The sequence below is a fragment of the Rhinopithecus roxellana genome, chromosome 16 (assembly GCF_007565055.1).
Source record: "Rhinopithecus roxellana isolate Shanxi Qingling chromosome 16, ASM756505v1, whole genome shotgun sequence".
NCBI lineage: Eukaryota > Metazoa > Chordata > Mammalia > Primates > Cercopithecidae > Rhinopithecus > Rhinopithecus roxellana.
Window position 1 is genome coordinate 78,832,890 of NC_044564.1, and position 18,704 is coordinate 78,851,593.

Sequence of the window (18,704 nt, forward strand, 5' to 3'; positions counted from 1 at the left end):
ACTGCAGCCTTGACCTCCCAGATTCAAGCGATTCTCATGGCTCAGCCTCTCAAGTAGCTGGGATTACAGACGTGTGCCACCATACCTGGATAACTTTTGTATTTTTAGTAGCGATGAGGTTTTGCCATGTTGGCCAGGCTGGTTTTGAACTCCTGACCTCATGTGATCCACCTGCCTTGGCCTCGCAAAGTGCTGGGATTACAGGCGTGAGCCACCGCACCCAACTTAAACTGCCCTTTTTATATACTGCAACTTATTTAACCATATTCTACTGTGGACATTTAGCTCCTTTCCAGTTTTGAGGTATTATAAATAATGTCTACATACAGAATTTAAAATTTTCATGAAATGTATTTTTAAATAGTCATAGAATGTTAAATGTTGAAGAAATATGTTAATAAATTGAACAACAGTATTTAATAATTCAGACATTTAAAAAATAAGGAAATTTTTACAAATCAAGTAGAATTTTGGTTTTTAAAAAAATTGTCTTTGCAGTTTTACGAGTACAGTGTTTTCTCCAGTTTACTAAAAATGAAATCTTGTTTGTCATTTAGATGCCACCTGGGACAGCAAGACCAGGTTCTCGTGGTGGTCCCATAGGGACTGGTGGAGTTCTGTCTTCTCAAATCAAAGTTGCCGATCGCCCTGTAACACAACAAGGTTTGACTGGAATGAAAACTGGGATGAAAGGTACCTATTTTAAGATAAGTATCTCACTTGGGCCTGTGTTTTGTAAGAAATAAATAATTGTGACCAATTAAAAAATTGTAAAAGTTGAGTAATTTTGAACAATAAGTATTACAGTACCATTTTATTAAATCAGGATTATAGCATGTAAGAATTATTACATGTAATTATGGCATGTAGTCAGAATTATGGCATATAATCGTTATTCTTTGAATCACAAAATTGTGAGGGTTAAACAACAGAATGAATATGAAAATACAGTTTGAATTAGAAAGCTATATACAGATATGAGCTATTTCAGTCTTCATTTTTCTGACATGGAGCTGTAGTACAACTTGAAGAACTTTGAAATAATCTTAGAGAAAACTCGTTCAAGATTGAAAATTAGATTTTTAGTACTATAAAATACTCTGAAATAGTTTGGATAGTTTCTGTATTAGAATGACACTTAAAATACTTGTTTATTTATGAGAAGTAGATCAAGAAATTTTTTTTCTGATAATTAGTATCTGTTCTAATACTTATTTAAGGAAATGATACTAACACATAGATTTATATTAAATCTCTCATTATGCTTCTGCATATGTATTTAGAGAAGCATAATAATACATTATATATTATAGTTTCAAATTTAGAACTGTGGTATATATAAACCAAAGTATGGTAAACTCCTTATTTTTTTTTCTTTTTATCATAGGCAGTGGTCAGTAGCCTGTGGTGAGCTGTTTCAGAGTTTGTTTTCTTTTTTTTGTTTGTTTGTTTGTTTTTTTTGTTTTTTGTTGTTGTTGTTTTTGTTTGTTTGTTTGTTTGTTTTGTTTTTTTTTGAGACGGAGTCTCGCTCTGTCGCCCAGGCTGGACAGGCTGGAGCGCAGTGGCCGGATCTCAGCTCACTGCAAGCTCCGCCTCCTGGGTTTACGCCATTCTCCTGCCTCAGCCTCCCGAGTAGCTGGGACTACAGGCGTCTGCCACCTCGCCCGGCTAGATTTTTGTATTTTTTAGTAGAGGCGGGGTTTCACCGTGTTAGCCAGGATGGTCTTGATCTCCTGACCTTGTGATCCACCCGTCTCGGCCTCCCAAAGTGCTGGGATTACAGGCTTGAGCCACCGTGCCCGGCCCAGAGTTTGTTTTCTACATTTTTGACAGATGATTTATCAGGAATGAAGATATGTTGCTAGTACAAAATTGATTATAACATATCATACATGCTACTTTCTATAATATAGTATATCATCCCTTCCAAGAGACTTAAGTGTTTTCATCTACATTCTAATAACATTTAAATTACTAAATATTAAAAATGAATTATTTAGAAATGTTTGCTTAATGATTATCAGTACCATGAAAAAATATTTAAAAATTACGTAGTCATTTAGCCTTTTGAAAGTGGATGCACAAAAATATTTATATGTTTAATATTATTTTAAAACATCAAGGGTAGAAACATATTAAAATTCTATAGTAAATTTATCAAATGTTTATTTCTGTATTAATTTATCCTTCAGAACAGAACCAATATAATTTAGGATTGTTAGTTTCTACCAGTATACTTCAAAGCCTTTTATGAGAGAATTCGGAACATTACCACTCCACACAACTATCTACTGTGACTTTCATTCTTACCTCCTCTAGTGCCCCATTTCCCAGTATAATAAGATATTACTTTTACTTCTCAGCATAGACCTTATAGTTAATACACCTGGTTTTACCTCTCATGCTTTGCAGGGTACTTCATCTCTTACCAGGTTTGAGACATTTAACCAAGAATACTTTCTTAGTTCTACTGAAATGTAAGCCCATTTCTAAAAAGGTCTCTGAGACAAATGATAAAAAAATAATAGTCACTTTCTCATACTGAGGAATGTCTGCAATGTCCAGTATGACAGCCAGTAGTCAGAAATTTAAATTAGTTCCCCAGTAGCACCAGCCAAATTTTAAGTGCTCTGTAGTCACGCTGTCCACTTTATTGGACAGTTTTAATTTAGAATATTTCTGTCACTGCAGAAAGTTACTTTGGACAGCTCTGTTCTAGATTCCCTTAGACTCAATTTTCATTCCATTGGCCTGTTCTGTAGAGTCTACTGTCTTAACAGCCCCACCTCTAGTCCCATCTTCGTAGTTTTAATTGAAGCTTCTTTTATGTCATGATTCTAAGATATTAATTCTCTTTTCAGATTCAGTGATTCTTCTTGATTCATTGGGGCATTCATGAAGACTATCTTGAGAACTGTGGAGTATAATTCTGATTGTGCTTTGGATTTGCTATTTTGGTGGCATTTCAAACTGAACACTAACACTTAAAACATTTTTTTTAGGTCCCCAGAGGCAAATTTTAGACAAATCTTATTATCTTGGGCTTCTTAGGTATGTTAAACATGTCTTTTCATCCATATGTTTTACTCGAAATATTGTGTACCTTCTGTCAAAATAGAGTATATAACTTTAATATGAAGTTTTAGCTATGGCACTTATTAGGATTATTAGGTGTCTATTGATTTCTAATAATTATTTGGTATTCTAACAATTTCTGGTTAATTTGGCTAGGCTGTAAAATAAATATGATAGTATAATTAGCCTGAGATTTATAATTTTATGAATTTGCATGTGTACATGAGCTATATTTTCTCTCAGTTTGTTTGTGCTGCTATAATAAAATACCTGAGATTGGGTAACTTACAGGAATTTATTTCTTACTGTTTTGGAGACGTGGAAGTCCAAGAGCAAGGTACCAGCAGCTTCAATGTTTGGTGAGCATCTGTTTCTCAAAGATGGTGCCATCAAGGTGTCCTCATGGCAGAAGAGTGGAAGGGCAAAAGATACCTAGCTAGTTTCCTTCAACCCTTTTGTAAGGCACTGATCCCATCCATGAGGGCAGAGCTGTCATGGCCTGATTTCAACTTCCTGAAGTCCCTACCTCTTAATACTATTGCATTAGAGATTAAAGTTTTTTTTTTTTTGAGACAGAGTCTCGCTCTGTCGCCCAGGCTGGAGTGCAGTGGCCGGATCTCAGCTCACTGCAAGCTCCGCCTCCCGGGTTTAAGCCATTCTCCTGCCTCAGCCTCCCGAGTAGCTGGGGCTACAGGCGCCCGCCACCTCGCCCGGCTAGTTTTTTGTATTTTTTAGTAGAGACGAGGTTTCACCGTGTTAGCCAGGAGGGTCTCGATCTCCTGACCTCGTGATCCGCCCGTCTCGGCCTCCCAAAGTGCTGGGATTACAGGCTTGAGCCACCGCGCCCGGCCGAGATTAAAGTTTGATATGGATTTCAGAGAGACACAAACATTCAAACCATAGCATACTTATTTTATTTTGTTTATGTTTTAGAGACAGAGCCCCACTCTCTTGCCCAGGCTGGAGTGCAGTGGCATGATCACAGCTCACTGCAACCTTAAACTGCTGGGTTCAAGTGATCCTCCTGCCTTGGCTTCCCAAAGTGCTGGGATTATAGGCATGAACTACCACCACACCTGGCCTCATAGTATTTTTTTTTTTTTTTTTTTTGAGACAGAGTCTTGCTCTGTGACTCAGACTGGAGTGCAGTGGCGTGATCTTGGCTCACTGCAATCTCTGTCTTCTGGGTTTAAGCAATTCTCCTGCCTCAGCTTCCCGAGTAGCTGCGATTACAGGCGTGTGCCACCACACCCACCTAATTTTTTGTGTGTGTTTTTAGTAGAGGTGGCGTTTCACCATGTCAGCCAGGCTGGTCTCAGACTCCTGACCTCAAATGATCTGCCCATCTCGTCCTTCTAAAGTGCTGGGATTACGGGCATGAGCCACTGTGCCTGACCCCTTGTAGCATTTTTGAAGTTCACTTTTTTCATCTGATGATATCCAAGAGTAATTTTTTTTTCTTTTTCTTTTTTTTTTGAGACAGAGTCTCACTCTGTCACCCAGACTGGAGTGCAGTGGTGTGATCTCAGCTCACTGCAACCTCTGCCTTCCAGGTTTAAGCTGTTCTCCTGCTTTAGCCTCCTGAGTAGCTGAGACTACAGGCATGCACCACCATGCCTGGCTAACTTTTGTATTTTTTAGTAGAGATGGGGTTTCACCATATTGGCCAGGCTGGTCTTGAACTCCTGACCTCAGGTGATCCACCTGCCTCGGCCTCCCGAAGAGCTGAAATTATAGGCATGAGCCACCGCACCTGGCCAAGAATAATCTTTTATGTTTTTGTCAGTAATTAATCTGAAATGTGTTACTCATATCATTAAAATGTTACCAACTACATCTAATAAGAAAGGAAAAATGTGTATACTTATTTATGTTACATTAATCAGTGCAGAGTCTTACATAAGTATATATTTGGTCAGTTGCTACGAATGTGGCCTAATTTTAATTAATTCATAAGCTTTTTTTTTTTTTTTTTTTTTGAGATGGAGTTTTGCTTTTGTCACTAGGCTGGAGTGCAATGATGGGATCTCACCTCACTGCAACTTCTGCCCCCTGGATTCAAGTGATTGTCCTGCCTCAGCCTCGTGCCTGTAATCTGCGAGTAGCTGGGATTCCAGGTGCCTGCCACTACACTTGGCTAATTTTTTTTTTTTTTTGAGACAGAGTTTTGCTCCTGTTGCCCAGGCTGGAGTGCAATGGCATGATCTCTGGTCACCGCAACCTCTGCCTCCCGGGTTTAAGTGATTCTCCTGCCTCAGCCTCCCGAGTAGCTGGCATTACAGGCATGCACCACCATGCCCAGCTAATTTTGTATTTTTAGTAGAGATGGGGTTTCTCCATGTTGGTCAGGCTGGTCTCGAACTCCCAGCCTCAGGTGATCCGGCCACCTCAGCTGCCCAGAGTGCTGGGATTACAGGCATGAGCACTGCACCTGGCCTAATTTTTGTATTTTTAGTAGAGATGGGGGTTTCACCATTTTGGCCAGGCTAGTCTTGAACTCCTGACCTCGGGTAATCCACCTGCCTATGCCTTGCTTTTTTTTTTTGAGATGGAGTCTCGCTCTGTCGCCCAGGCTGGAGTACAGTGGCACGATCTTGGCTCATTCTCCTGCCTCAGGCTCCCAAGTAGCTGGGACTACAGGCACCCGCCACCACACCCGTGCCTGGCCACCTACACCTTTCAAAGTTCTGGGATTACAGGTGTGAGCCGCCGCACTTGGCCTCATAAACTTTTGTTATATATCTCTGGGTATGTCTCTGGGGATCCATCTCTAAATCAATGACTTTTTCTTAATCTTACTATTTTTCCGTTTACTTGTTCTACTGTCCTATCTCTATCTTCCTGTTTTACCTTATTTTCTTCTTGGCATATTATTTGTATCTTCTTTCTCTTTTATTTCTCTTTTGTTTAATCCACCCTCCCATCATGCTCTGAAAGCCCTATTTTCTTTTATTTCTCAGTTACCTGGATCCTTTTGAGTCTCAAACTCCTAGAAGGCAATAAAGAAAAGTATGGTTTTTCCCCATCTGTTCTCAAAGCTAAGAGAAGTAAGAAAGATAGTAAGGCCATCAGTTGTTTAGTATCTCTGATATTCAGCCACTTTTTAATCAAAAGAAGGAAAGGAAATATAGTTATTCCTAATGATTGCATTGCCTTTCTCCCCCAGGATTTGTACTTCCACATCAAATAATAGTTCTAGCTATTTGTGTAATTGGCTGTAGAGCAGTGGTTCTCAACTGGTGGTGATTTTGCCCCCAGGGAACATTTGGCAATTTCTATACATATTTCTGATTGTCACAAATGAGGTTGGAGGAAGTGCTACTGATATTCAGATCCAGGATGCTGGTAAACGTCCTACAGTGTACAAGATAGCTCTCAACACGAAGTACTAATCACCGACCCAGAATGTCATTAGTGCTACCGTTGATAAACTGTGCTCTAGAGGGTAGCAGCAGCTGTGATGATGACAGTTAAGCACCTACATCTGCCTATGGCATGTACTAGTTTGACCAGGCTTTCATTCTGGTTCTATTTCATCTTTCTTAATGAATCTATGTCAGTTTCTCATCAGTTGAGTAGAATAGGATGGGATATACCTCATTCTTTTTTTTTTTTTTTTTTTTTTTTTGAGACAGAGTCTTGCTCTGTCTCCTAGGCTGGAGTGCAGTGGCACGATCTGGGCTCACTGCAGTCTCCACCTCCCAGGTTTAAGCTATTCTCCTGCCTCAGCCTCCCTAGTAGCTGAGACTACAGGCATGTGCCACCACACCCAGCTAAATTTTGTATTTTGAGTAGAGATGGGGTTTCACCATGTTGGCCAGGCTTATCTCGAACTCCTGACCTCAAGTGAGCCACCTACCTTGGCCTCCCAAAGTGCTGGGATTACAGGCGTGAGCCACTGCACCCAGTTGGGATATACCTCATTCTTAATGAAATAAGCCACCTAAACTTTTTGTATTCTTTTAGTGAATTTCACAAAACTATTTATATTATTGTTACATATTACTGAAAAGTTTAAATTTTGCTTAACTAGAGTTTTCTGGATTGAAAGTATTGCCGACCTTTTTATTTCTTCTCTAATAGAAGTAAAATAAGTGAACTTACAACAGAAGTTAATAAACTTCAGAAGGAAATAGAAATGTACAATCAAGAGAATTCAGTATATTTGTCATATGAAAAGAGGTGAGTAATAAGTATGCAGTATTCATTCAGTGTTTTGTACTTATAATACTAAATTTGTAGCTGTTCATTTTCTTATGTATATATTTATGAATATTTATTTTATGCTTGCAGGGCTGAGACTTTAGCTGTTGAAATAAAAGAGTTTCAAGGACAACTAGCAGACTACAACATGGTATTTTTTCTTTTCTAAGAGAATTTACTGTTAATATTTTCGTTAGTTTTTACTACTGCTTTAAAAATACATTAGTAGGCAAAGGGCATGCACAGATACTTTTCGAAAGAAGACAAACATACAGCCAACAAGCATATGAAAAGAAGCTCATCATCACTGATCATTAGGGAAATGCAAATCAAAAGAGTAATGAGATACCGTCTCACGCCAATCAGAATGGCTATGACTAAAAAGTCAAAAATAACACATGCTGATGAAGTTGCAGAGAAAAGGGAACGCTTATAAACTGTTGGTGAGAGTGTAAATTAATTCAGCCACTGTGAAAGCAGTGTGGCAATTCCTCAAAAAGCTGAAAAGTTAAACTTTTATTGAGTGTTGTCATCTTGAAAATTTTTAAATTTAATTATTTAACATACAAATTGCCACCATCTCTATGTTTTACTTGAAATATTGTGTACATTCTGTCAAAATAGAGTATATAACATAAATGTAGTTCTACCAAAGATGCTTCTACCTGTGGACTTTCAAAAGAAACAGTCCCTCTGGCAGTACTGATAACTGCTCAATCCTTGGGTGATATTGGCCCCATGAAAATTTCTAGTGTCAGCATTTTCTTTTTTCTAACTTTTTAGTTGCTTTAGCAGCAGTGGTGTCTGGATTTAATGAAAAAGACAAATTTTTATCTCACTACTCTTATTAAGAAATAGTGTTACAAGAAATAAACATTCTATCATAATGGTTAGGATAAGTTATGATATACCTACTTGATATTGTTATCTTGTGCTTATCAAAAAATTTTGCTGATTATAGTATAACTTTTTATTTTTGTTTTTTTTTGTTATTATTAGTGGTGGTGATGGGTTTTGTTTGTTTGTTTTTTGTTTTGTTTTGTTTTTTGGGCTTTTTTTTTGGAGACAGTCTTGCTTTGTCGCCTGAGCTGGAATGCAGTGGCTCAATCATGGCTCGCTGCAGCCTAGACTTTCTGAGCTCAATTGATTCTCCCACCTCAGCCTCCCAAACATCTGGGACTGCAGGCACATGCCAACACACCAGGCTAATTTTTTTGTATTTTTTGTAGAGATGAGTGTTTGGCCATATTGCCCATACTCGTCTCAAACTCCTGGGCTCAAGTGGTCTGCCTGCCTTGGTCTCCCAGAGTGTTGGGATTACGGGCTTAAGTCATTGTACCTGGACTATTTTTATTTTTTAATTTTTTTAGAGATAGAGTCTTGCTCTGTTGCCCTGGCTGAAGTGCAGTAGCATGATTGTAGTTTACTGTAGCCTTGAACTCCTGGGCACAAGTGATCTTCCTGCATCAGCCTCCCAAGTAGCTGGGACTATAGGTGCATGCCACCATGCCTGGCTAATTTTTATATTTTTTGGAGAGATGGGGTCTTGCTATGTTGCTCAGGATGATCTCGAACTGCTGGGCTCAAGTGATCCTCCTGCTTCAGCTTCCCAAAGTGCTGGGATTATAAGCATGAGCCATTGAACCCAGCCCTCTTGTAATTCTTAAATTTGCTGGACTGTACAATTCATCACAGACATTTTGTAGAGCCCATTATTCAGTGGGATTTTCTTTAGTAAATGATGTTCTGTTTTAAATATGAGAAAAATAGTTGCTTTTCTTTTGTTGTTTTTTTTTTTTTTTTTGAGATGGAGTCTCGGTCTGTTGCTCAGGCTGGAGTGCAGTGGCGTGATCTCGGTTCACTGTAACCTCCGCCTCCTGGGTTCAAGTGGTTCTCCTACCTCAGCCTCCCAAGTAGCTGGGATTATAGGCACGCTCCCGAGTAGCTGGGATTATAGGCACCTGGCTAATTTTTGTATTTTTAGTAGAGATGGGGTTTCACCGTGTTGGCCAGGCTGGTCTCAAACTGCTGACCTCGTGATCTGCCCACCTCGGCCTCCCAAAGTGCTGGGATTACAGGCGTGAGCCACCATGCCGGGCCGAGAAAAATAGTTTTTATAAGGTATGAAATGACATTAGATGAAAGGGAGTTTTAGTTATGCTGGAACAAATTATGCATATTCATATAGAAATACTAGCATGTAAAATATGCTATTTATAGATTTAATGAGCTAATATCTGATACAGAGCAGTTATCTGGGTATCTGACATATAGTTAGCACTCAATAAATGTTAGGTCTTATTAGCATTTATAAGTGAAAAATGTGATATACATTATACCCAAATAGTTTGTTTTTAGTAGACCTTCTGTTCACATTCTGGCTGTATCACTTCCTAATTTTGTTTTTCTGTAAAATGTGTACAATCATATCTACTTCACAGAGTAACTGTAAAAATTAAGTGAGTTAATATATATGGAATAGTGTTTGACACTAGGTAAATACCCTATGTTGGCAACTGATATCTTTGCCTAATTTTTTGAAGTAGGCTTACTACTATTCTATCTGTGCAAGCCCTGTTGATTTTTAAAATTATTAGATGATAAAGAACATCTTTTTACATTTTTGCTAGTGTAAATTTGAAAATCTGCTAACACTCCTCTCTCCTTGGGGGCATTGGCAGGGGAAGAGTGATAGATCTTTCCAAAACTTTTGTCTTTTCCAGACCCTTATTTATAAGCTCAGCCATCTTTTCAGAGGAGGCAAAGGGGTCTACAAGGTATAATTTGCAGGAAGAGTAGTTTATTACTGCTCATTTATCCATGTTAAAAATGTAGTTTGTTTATTGGCAAGGTACATAATACATGCTTACTTAGCTCAATATTTGTTTTTATCTTAAAACAGAACATATTTAAAAGTATTAATACTTAAGTTACTGCTCATTGTTTGTAAGACTGAATACCTATGTTATTAATTATAGAAAACATGTGTAAAGACTAACGGAATGGTGTTTGTTTGTTTGTATTTTTGTTTTTAGTTGGTAGATAAACTTAATACCAACACTGAAATGGAAGAAGTAATGAATGATTACAATATGGTAAGAAAATTTATAAATGTAAGCAAATTGATCTGTGTAAGTCATATCCTACAAAGCAAAACATTTATATCTAGAAAAAGTTTGATAAAACCTTAAGTGCTATAGAGATGAATGTTACTCTAATTGTAAATACCACTATTATGTATTCATTGAGCTCCCTTAGTTGCTCTTTTAAATTTTCTTCCTGTTGGTTGGCTTTCCTAAGTGGATTTTTTTTTTTTTTTTCTTGAGACAGAGTCTCAGTCTGTCGCCCAGGCTGGAGTGCAGTGGCACGATCTTGGCTCACTGTAAGCTCTGCTTCCCAGGTTCACGCCATTCTCCTGCCTCAGCCTCCCAAGTAGCTGGGACTACAGGCGCCTGCCACCACGCCCGGCTAATTTTGGTGTTTTTAGTAGAGATAGAGTTTCACCGTGTTAGCCAGGATGGTCTCCATCTCCTGACCTCGTGATCCACCCGCCTTGGCCTCCCAAATTGCTGGGATTACAGGCATGAGACAACACGCTCGGCCCCTAAGTGGATGTTTAGTGACTGTCTACTATGTTTGAACTGGTGTCACATGCAACATTAGTTAGGGAGTGCCATCTGCATTTCCTTATATGTATTAGTTTACAATATTTCTGGCTTGGTTTATGCACAAATGTTGATTAATAGTGTGACAAACGATAACTTTACATAGTTTTTGTCACCAGTGGAGAAAAGTGAGTAGATATGACTCCAGACATAATATTAATTTTTGATTGGTAAATGAGAATTTGTATTTAACATGGACATATCACTGGGGACTTCAAAAAGGGGGATGGTAGGAGGGCAATAAGGGTGGAAAAATTACCTAGCTGGTACAGTGTTCATTATTTGGGTGATGGGTTCACTAGAAGCCCAAACCTTACCATTATACAATATATCCATGTAACAAATCTGCACATGTACCCCTGAATCTAAAATAAACAAAAACAAATTTGTGTTCAATGTTCTTAGATTACTTGGTAGAAAATAATAAAATATGTTGATAGCTAGCTTATTTTGATTATAAGATTTGGATGAAAATAACATAGAATTTATGATTTATATGATTTATAATTTATTTACGTGAATAAAGACTATTCTATGAAGACATAGGATTTATAAAATGACTCTTCTAAATTTGGGGTTCTAAAACTATGATAATTTAGTTACTTTTACCTTTAGAACACAGGAGAATTCTCTAAGAATTGTATTTCAGCTGGGTGTGGTGGCTCATGCCTGTAATCCCAGCACTTTGGGAGGTGGAGGCAGGAGGATCACTGGGTCTGGAGTTCGAGACCAGCCTGGCCAACATAGTGAAACCTCGTCTCTACTAAAAATACAAAAATTAGCCGGGTGTGGTGACGCGCACCTGTAATCCCAGCTACTCAGGAGGCTGAGGCAGGAGACCCACTTGAACCTGGGAGTTGGAGGTTGTAGTGCACTGAGGTCATGCCATTGCACTCCAGCTTGGGTGACAGAGCAAGATTCCATCTCAAAAACAAAACAAAACAAAAAAAATTTCAATGCCAGTTGTAAAAAGTAAAAACCTTATGTGTTTTGTTGGTTGTTTGGGATGGGGAATCCATTTTCTAGGCTGGATATGCACAGGTAGTTAATTAGCTATACTCAAATCCTGAATGGTTCAGGAATAAAACTTGTGGTGGTTCTAAATTTAACATATTACTAATCAAATATTTATTGAACATTCAATACATTCTTTAAATGCTGTTTACATAAATTGAATTCACGTTGAATTTGACAGATCACTGAAGTACAATGAATATTTTTGGTATGAGATTACAATGCTTCTTAAGACTTTTAAAAAATCTGGTATTGTTTGTTAAATGAGACAATAACTGTATTTTTTTTTTCTTAAACTTTGTATGTGGCACTGGGATGATTATAATAATTTCTCATTTAGTTTGTAACCAAAATAACCTATAAAGAAAAAATTTGGTTTAGTATGTATTTATTACTAACTTATGTGTTAACTGTTTATTCAGCTTAAAGCTCAAAATGATCGAGAAACACAAAGTATGGATGTCATATTTACTGAAAGACAAGCGTAAGTATAGCTAATTCAAAAATCAGATTCATAAGTGAGCTTTATTAGGTAGTTTAAATTGTGATTCAGTTATTTTCTTGTAAATTTTCCTAACAATTTCCCTGTTGCCTTTTTCATTTAAAAATATTTACAACACACGGCCGGGCGCGGTGGCTCAAGCCTGTAATCCCAGCACTTTGGGAGGCCGAGACGGGCGGATCACGAGGTCAGGAGATCGAGACCATCCTGGCTAACACGGTGAAACCCCGTCTCTACTAAAAATACAAAAAAAAACTAGCCGGGCGAAGTGGCGGGCGCCTGTAGTCCCAGTTACTCGGGAGGCTGAGGCAGGAGAATGGCGTAAACCCGGGAGGCGGAGCTTGCAGTGAGCTGAGATCTGGCCACTGCACTCCAGCCCCAGCGACAGAGTGAGACTCTGCCTCAAAAAAAAAAAAAAAAAAAAAAATTTACAACACAAATTTTGTTGCTTATGCATCTGTTATCTTCATATACCATTAAATAGCTAAATTCTGTATAAAGAATATTACTAAATAACTTACATAAATAGGATTTATGCTGCTAGGAGCTGAAAACTTATGATGGATAAGAACATCTTTATATCTACTATTTTTAGTTTTAACCTAGGCTTTTAACTAATCTGAATTGCGGTGTGTCAGCCCCAATCTAGTGAAAGACACATTGTTCATTAGGAAGCTATTTACATTATTTCTTTAGCATTGATATTTAATAGTTATATTAACAATCTATGTCATATATATAGATTATATGTGTATCTTTATATATAACCTGACTAAAGACTAAATACCAGCAGGGTGTGGTGGCTCATGCCTGTAATCCCAGCACTTTGGGAGGCTGAGGCAGGTGGATCATGAGGTCAGGAGTTCAAGACCAGCCTGACCAATATGGTGAAACCCCATCTCTACTAAAAATACAAAATTAGCTGGACGTAGTGGTAGGCGCCTGTAATCTCAGCTACTTGGGATGTCGGGGCAGGAGAATCGCTTGAACCCCAGGAGGCGGAGCTTGCAATGAGCCGAGATCGCGCCACTGTACTCCAGCCTGGGCAACAGGGCAAGACTCCGTCTCAAAAAAAAAAAAAAAAAAAAAAGATTAAATACCACCTAATGCTGGAAATAAAGTGATTGTGGCAGTAGGAGTAATGCCTACAAAGATAATAATAGATGTGATGTAGTTAACTTCTTTATGTGTTTTGTCAGTTGTTTGGGATGGGTCCATATTTTAGGCTGGGTATGCACAGGTTGTTAACTAGGCATACTCAGATAAAATCCTGAATTATTCAAGAATAAAACTTGTGTTGGTTCTAAGTTCGTTCTAAGGTCAAAAAGTTGGTGAAGAATAGTTAATTTAGAACCAACGCAAATTTTATTCTTGATTTGTTTATTCTAAGGCAACACAAACACAGATCATGAGCTATGTTGTGTAAATACACACACAAGCACATTCTCTCCCAGATATTTATTAATATTAGTCTCTTTGAGAGCAAAGACAATAATAAACCCAAATGACCATATTCAGTAACCAAAATTCAGTAACACCAAATACATTCTCTTGTTATCTCTGCATAAAACAGTAAATATTTGATGATGAATAGATGTTAAAACATACTGATAAAACATTGAAAGATATATGTAATTCTTCTATTGATTAAAAAAAGACTCTCTTTTCCACTGTCTTTTTTTTTTAATAGAGTCTTGCTCTGTTGCCCACACTGAATTGAAGTGGCATACTCATGGCTCACTGCAGCCTTGAACTCCTGGGTTCAAGTCATCTTGCCTCAGCCCTCCAAGTATCTGAGACTACAGGTGCATGCTACTATGCCCAGCTAATTTTTTGTTTCTTGTGGAGATGGGGTCTTGTTACGTTGCTCAGGCTAGTCTCAAACTCCTGGTCTCAAGCAATCCTCCTACCTTGGCCTCCTCAAGTGTTGGGATTATAGGCGTGAGCCATTGTACCCAGCCACCGTCTATCATTTGATGCTGTTGTAAAGTGACGTCTTAAAAACTCAAAACACTAGCAGTCTTTTTCCTTTTACAGGGAAAATTTTGTTCATGGTAACCAAGCTCTTACTTGAAAACGCTCCTTTTTTGTTGTTGTTATTGTTATCCTGGTTTTAATCCATTAAGCAAATATTTGTCATTTACTATATATAAGATACTCTCAGCTACTTCAAAGAATAAGAAATATGTAAGCTATAGGCCAGGTATGGCAGCTCACACCTGTAATCCCAGCACTTTGGGAGGCCAAGGCAGGTGGATCATGAGGTCAGGAGATCAAGACCATCCTGGCCAACATGGTGAAACCACTTCTCTCCCAAAAGTACGGAAATCAGCTGGATGTGGTGGCACATGCCTGTAGTCCCAGCTACTCGGGACGCTGAGGCAGGAGAATCGCTTGAACCCGGGAGGCAGAGGTTGCAGTGAGCTGAGATCAGGCCACTGCACTCCAGCCTGGCAACAGAGCAAGACTCTGTCTCAAAAAAAAAAAAAAAAAAAAGAAATATATAAGCTATAATCCCCTGAAGGCTTTAAAGAGTTTAGAAAATTTAAGTTCTCATTTATTTCATCATTTATCTCAAAGTTACAAAATATGAGGTCAGGTTTTAAAATTAAGTTTACATGTTTTACAGATATTTCATCTAACAACATAATTTCAAGAGCAAAAGTTTAAGAATGTCATAGATTTTTATATCTATTTGGTTTTTTTGATTACGGAAAATCTTCAAACGTGGTAATCTGTCCTGAAAATGCATCCAAACCATTTACAACTCTAGCTGTAATTTGTAATTGAGGCTGAATGAAATTGGTTCTCCTGTCTATTTTAAGCAGAAATTGAAATTAAGAACAAAAATTGGCCAGCTGCAGTGGCTCATGCCTGTAATCCCAGCACTTTGGGAGGCCAAGGCAGGTGGATCACCTGGGGTCAGGAGTTCAAGAGCAGCCTGGCCAACATGGCAAAACCCCGTCTCTACTAAAAATACAAAAAATAGCTGGGTGAGGTGGCAGGTGCCTGTAATCCCAGCTACTCAGGAGGCTGAGGCATGAGAATCACTTGAACCTGGGAGGCGGAGGTTGCAGTGAGCTGAGATTACGCCACTACACTCCAGCCTCGGTGACAGAGCAAGACTCTGTCTCAAAAAAAAAAAAACAACAACAACAACAACAACAAAATTATTGTTATGAAGTTTGCTTTCTTTTTTTAAATTATACTTTTAAGTTCTAGGGTACATGTGCACAATGTGCAGATTTGTTACATATGTATACATGTGCCATGTTGGTGTGCTGCACCCACTGACTCGTCATTTACATTAGATATATCTCCTAATGCTATCCCTCCCTGCTCCACCCACTCCACGACAGGCCCCAGTGTGTGATATTCCCCAACCTGTGTCTAAGTGTTTTCATTGTTCAGTTCCCACCTATGAGTGACAACATGTGGTGTTTGGTTTTCTGTTCTTGCGATAGTTTGCTCAGAATGATGGTTTCCAGCTTCATCCATGTCCCTACAAGGGATATGAACTCATCCTTTTTTATAGCTGCATAGTATTCCCCGGTGTATATGTGCCACATTTTCTTAATCCAGTCTATCATTGATGCGCATTTGGGTTGGTTCCAAGTCTTTGCTATTGTGAATAGTGCCACAACAAACATATGTGTGCATGTGCCTTTATAGCAACATGATTTATATTCCTTTGGGTGTATACCCAGTAATGGGATTGCTGGGTTAAATGGTATTTCTAGTTCTAGATCCTTGAGGAATTGCCACACTGTCTTCCACAATGGTTGAACTAGTTTGCAGTCCCACCAGCAGTGTAAAAGTGTTCCTATTTCTCCACATCCTCACCAGCATCTGTTGTTTTCTGACTTTTTAATGATCGCCATTCTAGCTATTGTGACATGGTATCTCATTGTGGTTTTGATTTACATTTCTCTGATGGCGAGTGATGATGAGCATTTTTTCATGTGTCTGTTGGCTGCATAAATGTCTTCTTTTGAGAAGTGTCTGCTCATATCCTTTGCCCACTTTGTGATGGGGTTGTTTGATTTTTTCTTGTAAATTTGTTTAAGTTCTTTGTAGATTCTGGATATTAGCCCTTTGTCAGATGAGTAGATTGTAAAAGTTTTCTCCCGTTCTGTAGATTGCCTGTTCACTCTGATGGTAGTTTCTTTTGCTGTGCAGAAGCTCTTTAGTTTAATTAGATCCCATTTGTCAGTTTTGGCTTTTGTTGCCATTGCTTTTGGTATTTTGCCCATGCCTATGTCCTGAATGGTATTGCCTAGGTTTTCTTCTAGGGTTTTTATGGTTTTAGGTCTAACATTTAAGTCTTTAATCCATCTTGAGTTAATTTTTATAGAAGGTGTAAGGAAGGGATCCAGTTTCAGCTTTCTACATATGGCTAGCCAGTTTTCCCAGCACCATTTATTAAATAGGGAATCCCTTCCCCATTTCTTGTTTTTGTCAGGTTTGTCAAAGATGAGATGGTTGTAGATGTGTGGTATTATTTCTGAGGGCTCTGTTCTGTTCCATTGGTCTAAGTCTCTGTTTTGGTACCAGTACCATGCTGTTTTGGTTACTGTAGCCTTGTAGTATAGTTTGAAGTCAGGTAGCATGATGCCTCCAGCTTTGTTCTTTTGGCTTAGGATTGTCTTGGCAATGTGGGCTCTTTTTTGTTTCCATATGAACTTTACAGTAGTTTTTTCCAATTCTGTGAAGAAAGTCATTGGTGACTTGATGGGGATGGCATTGAATTTATAAATTACCTTGGGCAGAATGGCCGTTTTCACAATATTGATTCTTCCTATCCATGAGTATGATATGTTCTTCCATTTGTTTGTGTCCTCTTTTATTTCACTGAGCAGTGGTTTGTAGTTCTCCTTGAAGAGGTCCTTTACATCCCTTGTAAGTTGGATTCCTAGGTATTTTATTCTCTTTGAAGCAATTGTGAATGGGAGTTCACTCATGATTTGACTCTCTGTTTGCCTGTTACTGGTGTATAAGAATGCTTGTGATTTTTGCACATTAATTTTGTATCCTGAGACTTTGCTGAAGTTGCTTATTAGCTTAAGGAGATTTTGGGCTGAGACAGTGGGGTTTTCTAAATATACAATTATGTCATCTGCAAACAGGGACAATTTGATGAAGTTTACTTTTATATACAGCAGTAGAATAGATTTATTTCTTGTGTTAACCAGATGGCCAACATCTCAATAACACAAAGATCTATCTTGAATCTATACATTCAGAGTGAACAAGAAATATCATACCTTGAGAAGGCAGGTGTAAAAAGCTTCTGTTTTCATTCTTTTCTCTTTCAGTACAACCATTTAGTGTGGTCTGACCATGTGGTTTATTATGGAAAACACATCCATAAAAAGTTGGTTATAATAAACAGCCTCAATATATTACTACAACAATATGTAAGACACCTGGCTTTAATTCAGTTTCACAGGCTTGCTTGAACTAATGATTCTCTTCTAATCCTGTACTTTCCAGTTTGGTATTAGTCAAGATCAGTTGTCCTATAAAAACATATGTAATTATAATTTTATACCCATTTATTTTTCTTTGTTTAGTCAGCTGTTTATTGAATACCCCACATTCAATAGAGGCCCTTGAATATAAAAGCTTAAGTGTAGTCTTTACTTATTTGTAGTTATATTTCATTTTGCTACATTTCTCAAATACAAATATTTGCATCTTATAATTAGGAAATAATTTGGTAGAGTGATACATTATTTAGAAAAAGATATTTTATGTTTCTATAATCACCTCATAATTGAGATTTAAAACAAAGTATAATTGATATATAAAGAAACATTAGCCATAGTATACTTATATCCTTTGTTGAGAACATGTTTCTGTAAACACAAGCAAATATGTATTATAAATTAGTAAATTCTTCTATTTTACAGGTATATCATCCTAAATAGTTTTTATTTTCTGTCACTAGACATTTGCATTGAATTTACTAATTATGTAACTTTTTTTTTTTTTTTAAATTTTTGAGAAGGATTCTCGCTTTGTCACCAGGCTGGAGTGCAGTGTCGCAATCTCAGCTCACTGCAACCTCCGCCTCCTGGGTTCAGGTGATTCTCATGCCTCAGCCTCCTGAGTAGCTGAGATAACAGGCACCTGCCACCTCACCTGCCACCTCACCCAAACGGGGTGAAATGCTGTCTCTACTAAAAATACAGAAATTAGCCAGGTGTGGTGGTGTGCGCCTGTACACCCAGCTACTTGGGAGG

The 18,704-nt window shown here is 38.1% G+C and overlaps 1 protein-coding gene across 5 annotated transcripts in view; it reads left to right on the plus strand.

Moving 5' to 3' along the window:
* IFT74 (intraflagellar transport 74) overlaps positions 1-18,704 on the plus strand; it is a 122,496-nt gene that overhangs the window by 21,536 nt on the left and 82,256 nt on the right. For 4 of the 5 annotated variants that reach the window (XM_010384460.2, XM_030919541.1, XM_030919540.1 and 1 more), the window contains 6 exons: positions 558-693; positions 3,003-3,051; positions 7,159-7,257; positions 7,369-7,429; positions 10,314-10,373; positions 12,380-12,441. In XM_010384460.2, the coding sequence (XP_010382762.2) occupies positions 558-693; positions 3,003-3,051; positions 7,159-7,257; positions 7,369-7,429; positions 10,314-10,373; positions 12,380-12,441 (467 nt within the window). Of the gene's footprint in view, positions 1-557; positions 694-3,002; positions 3,052-3,402; positions 3,435-7,158; positions 7,258-7,368; positions 7,430-10,313; positions 10,374-12,379; positions 12,442-18,704 lie in introns of those variants that run through there. The other variant, XM_030919542.1, reaches the window with a different exon arrangement.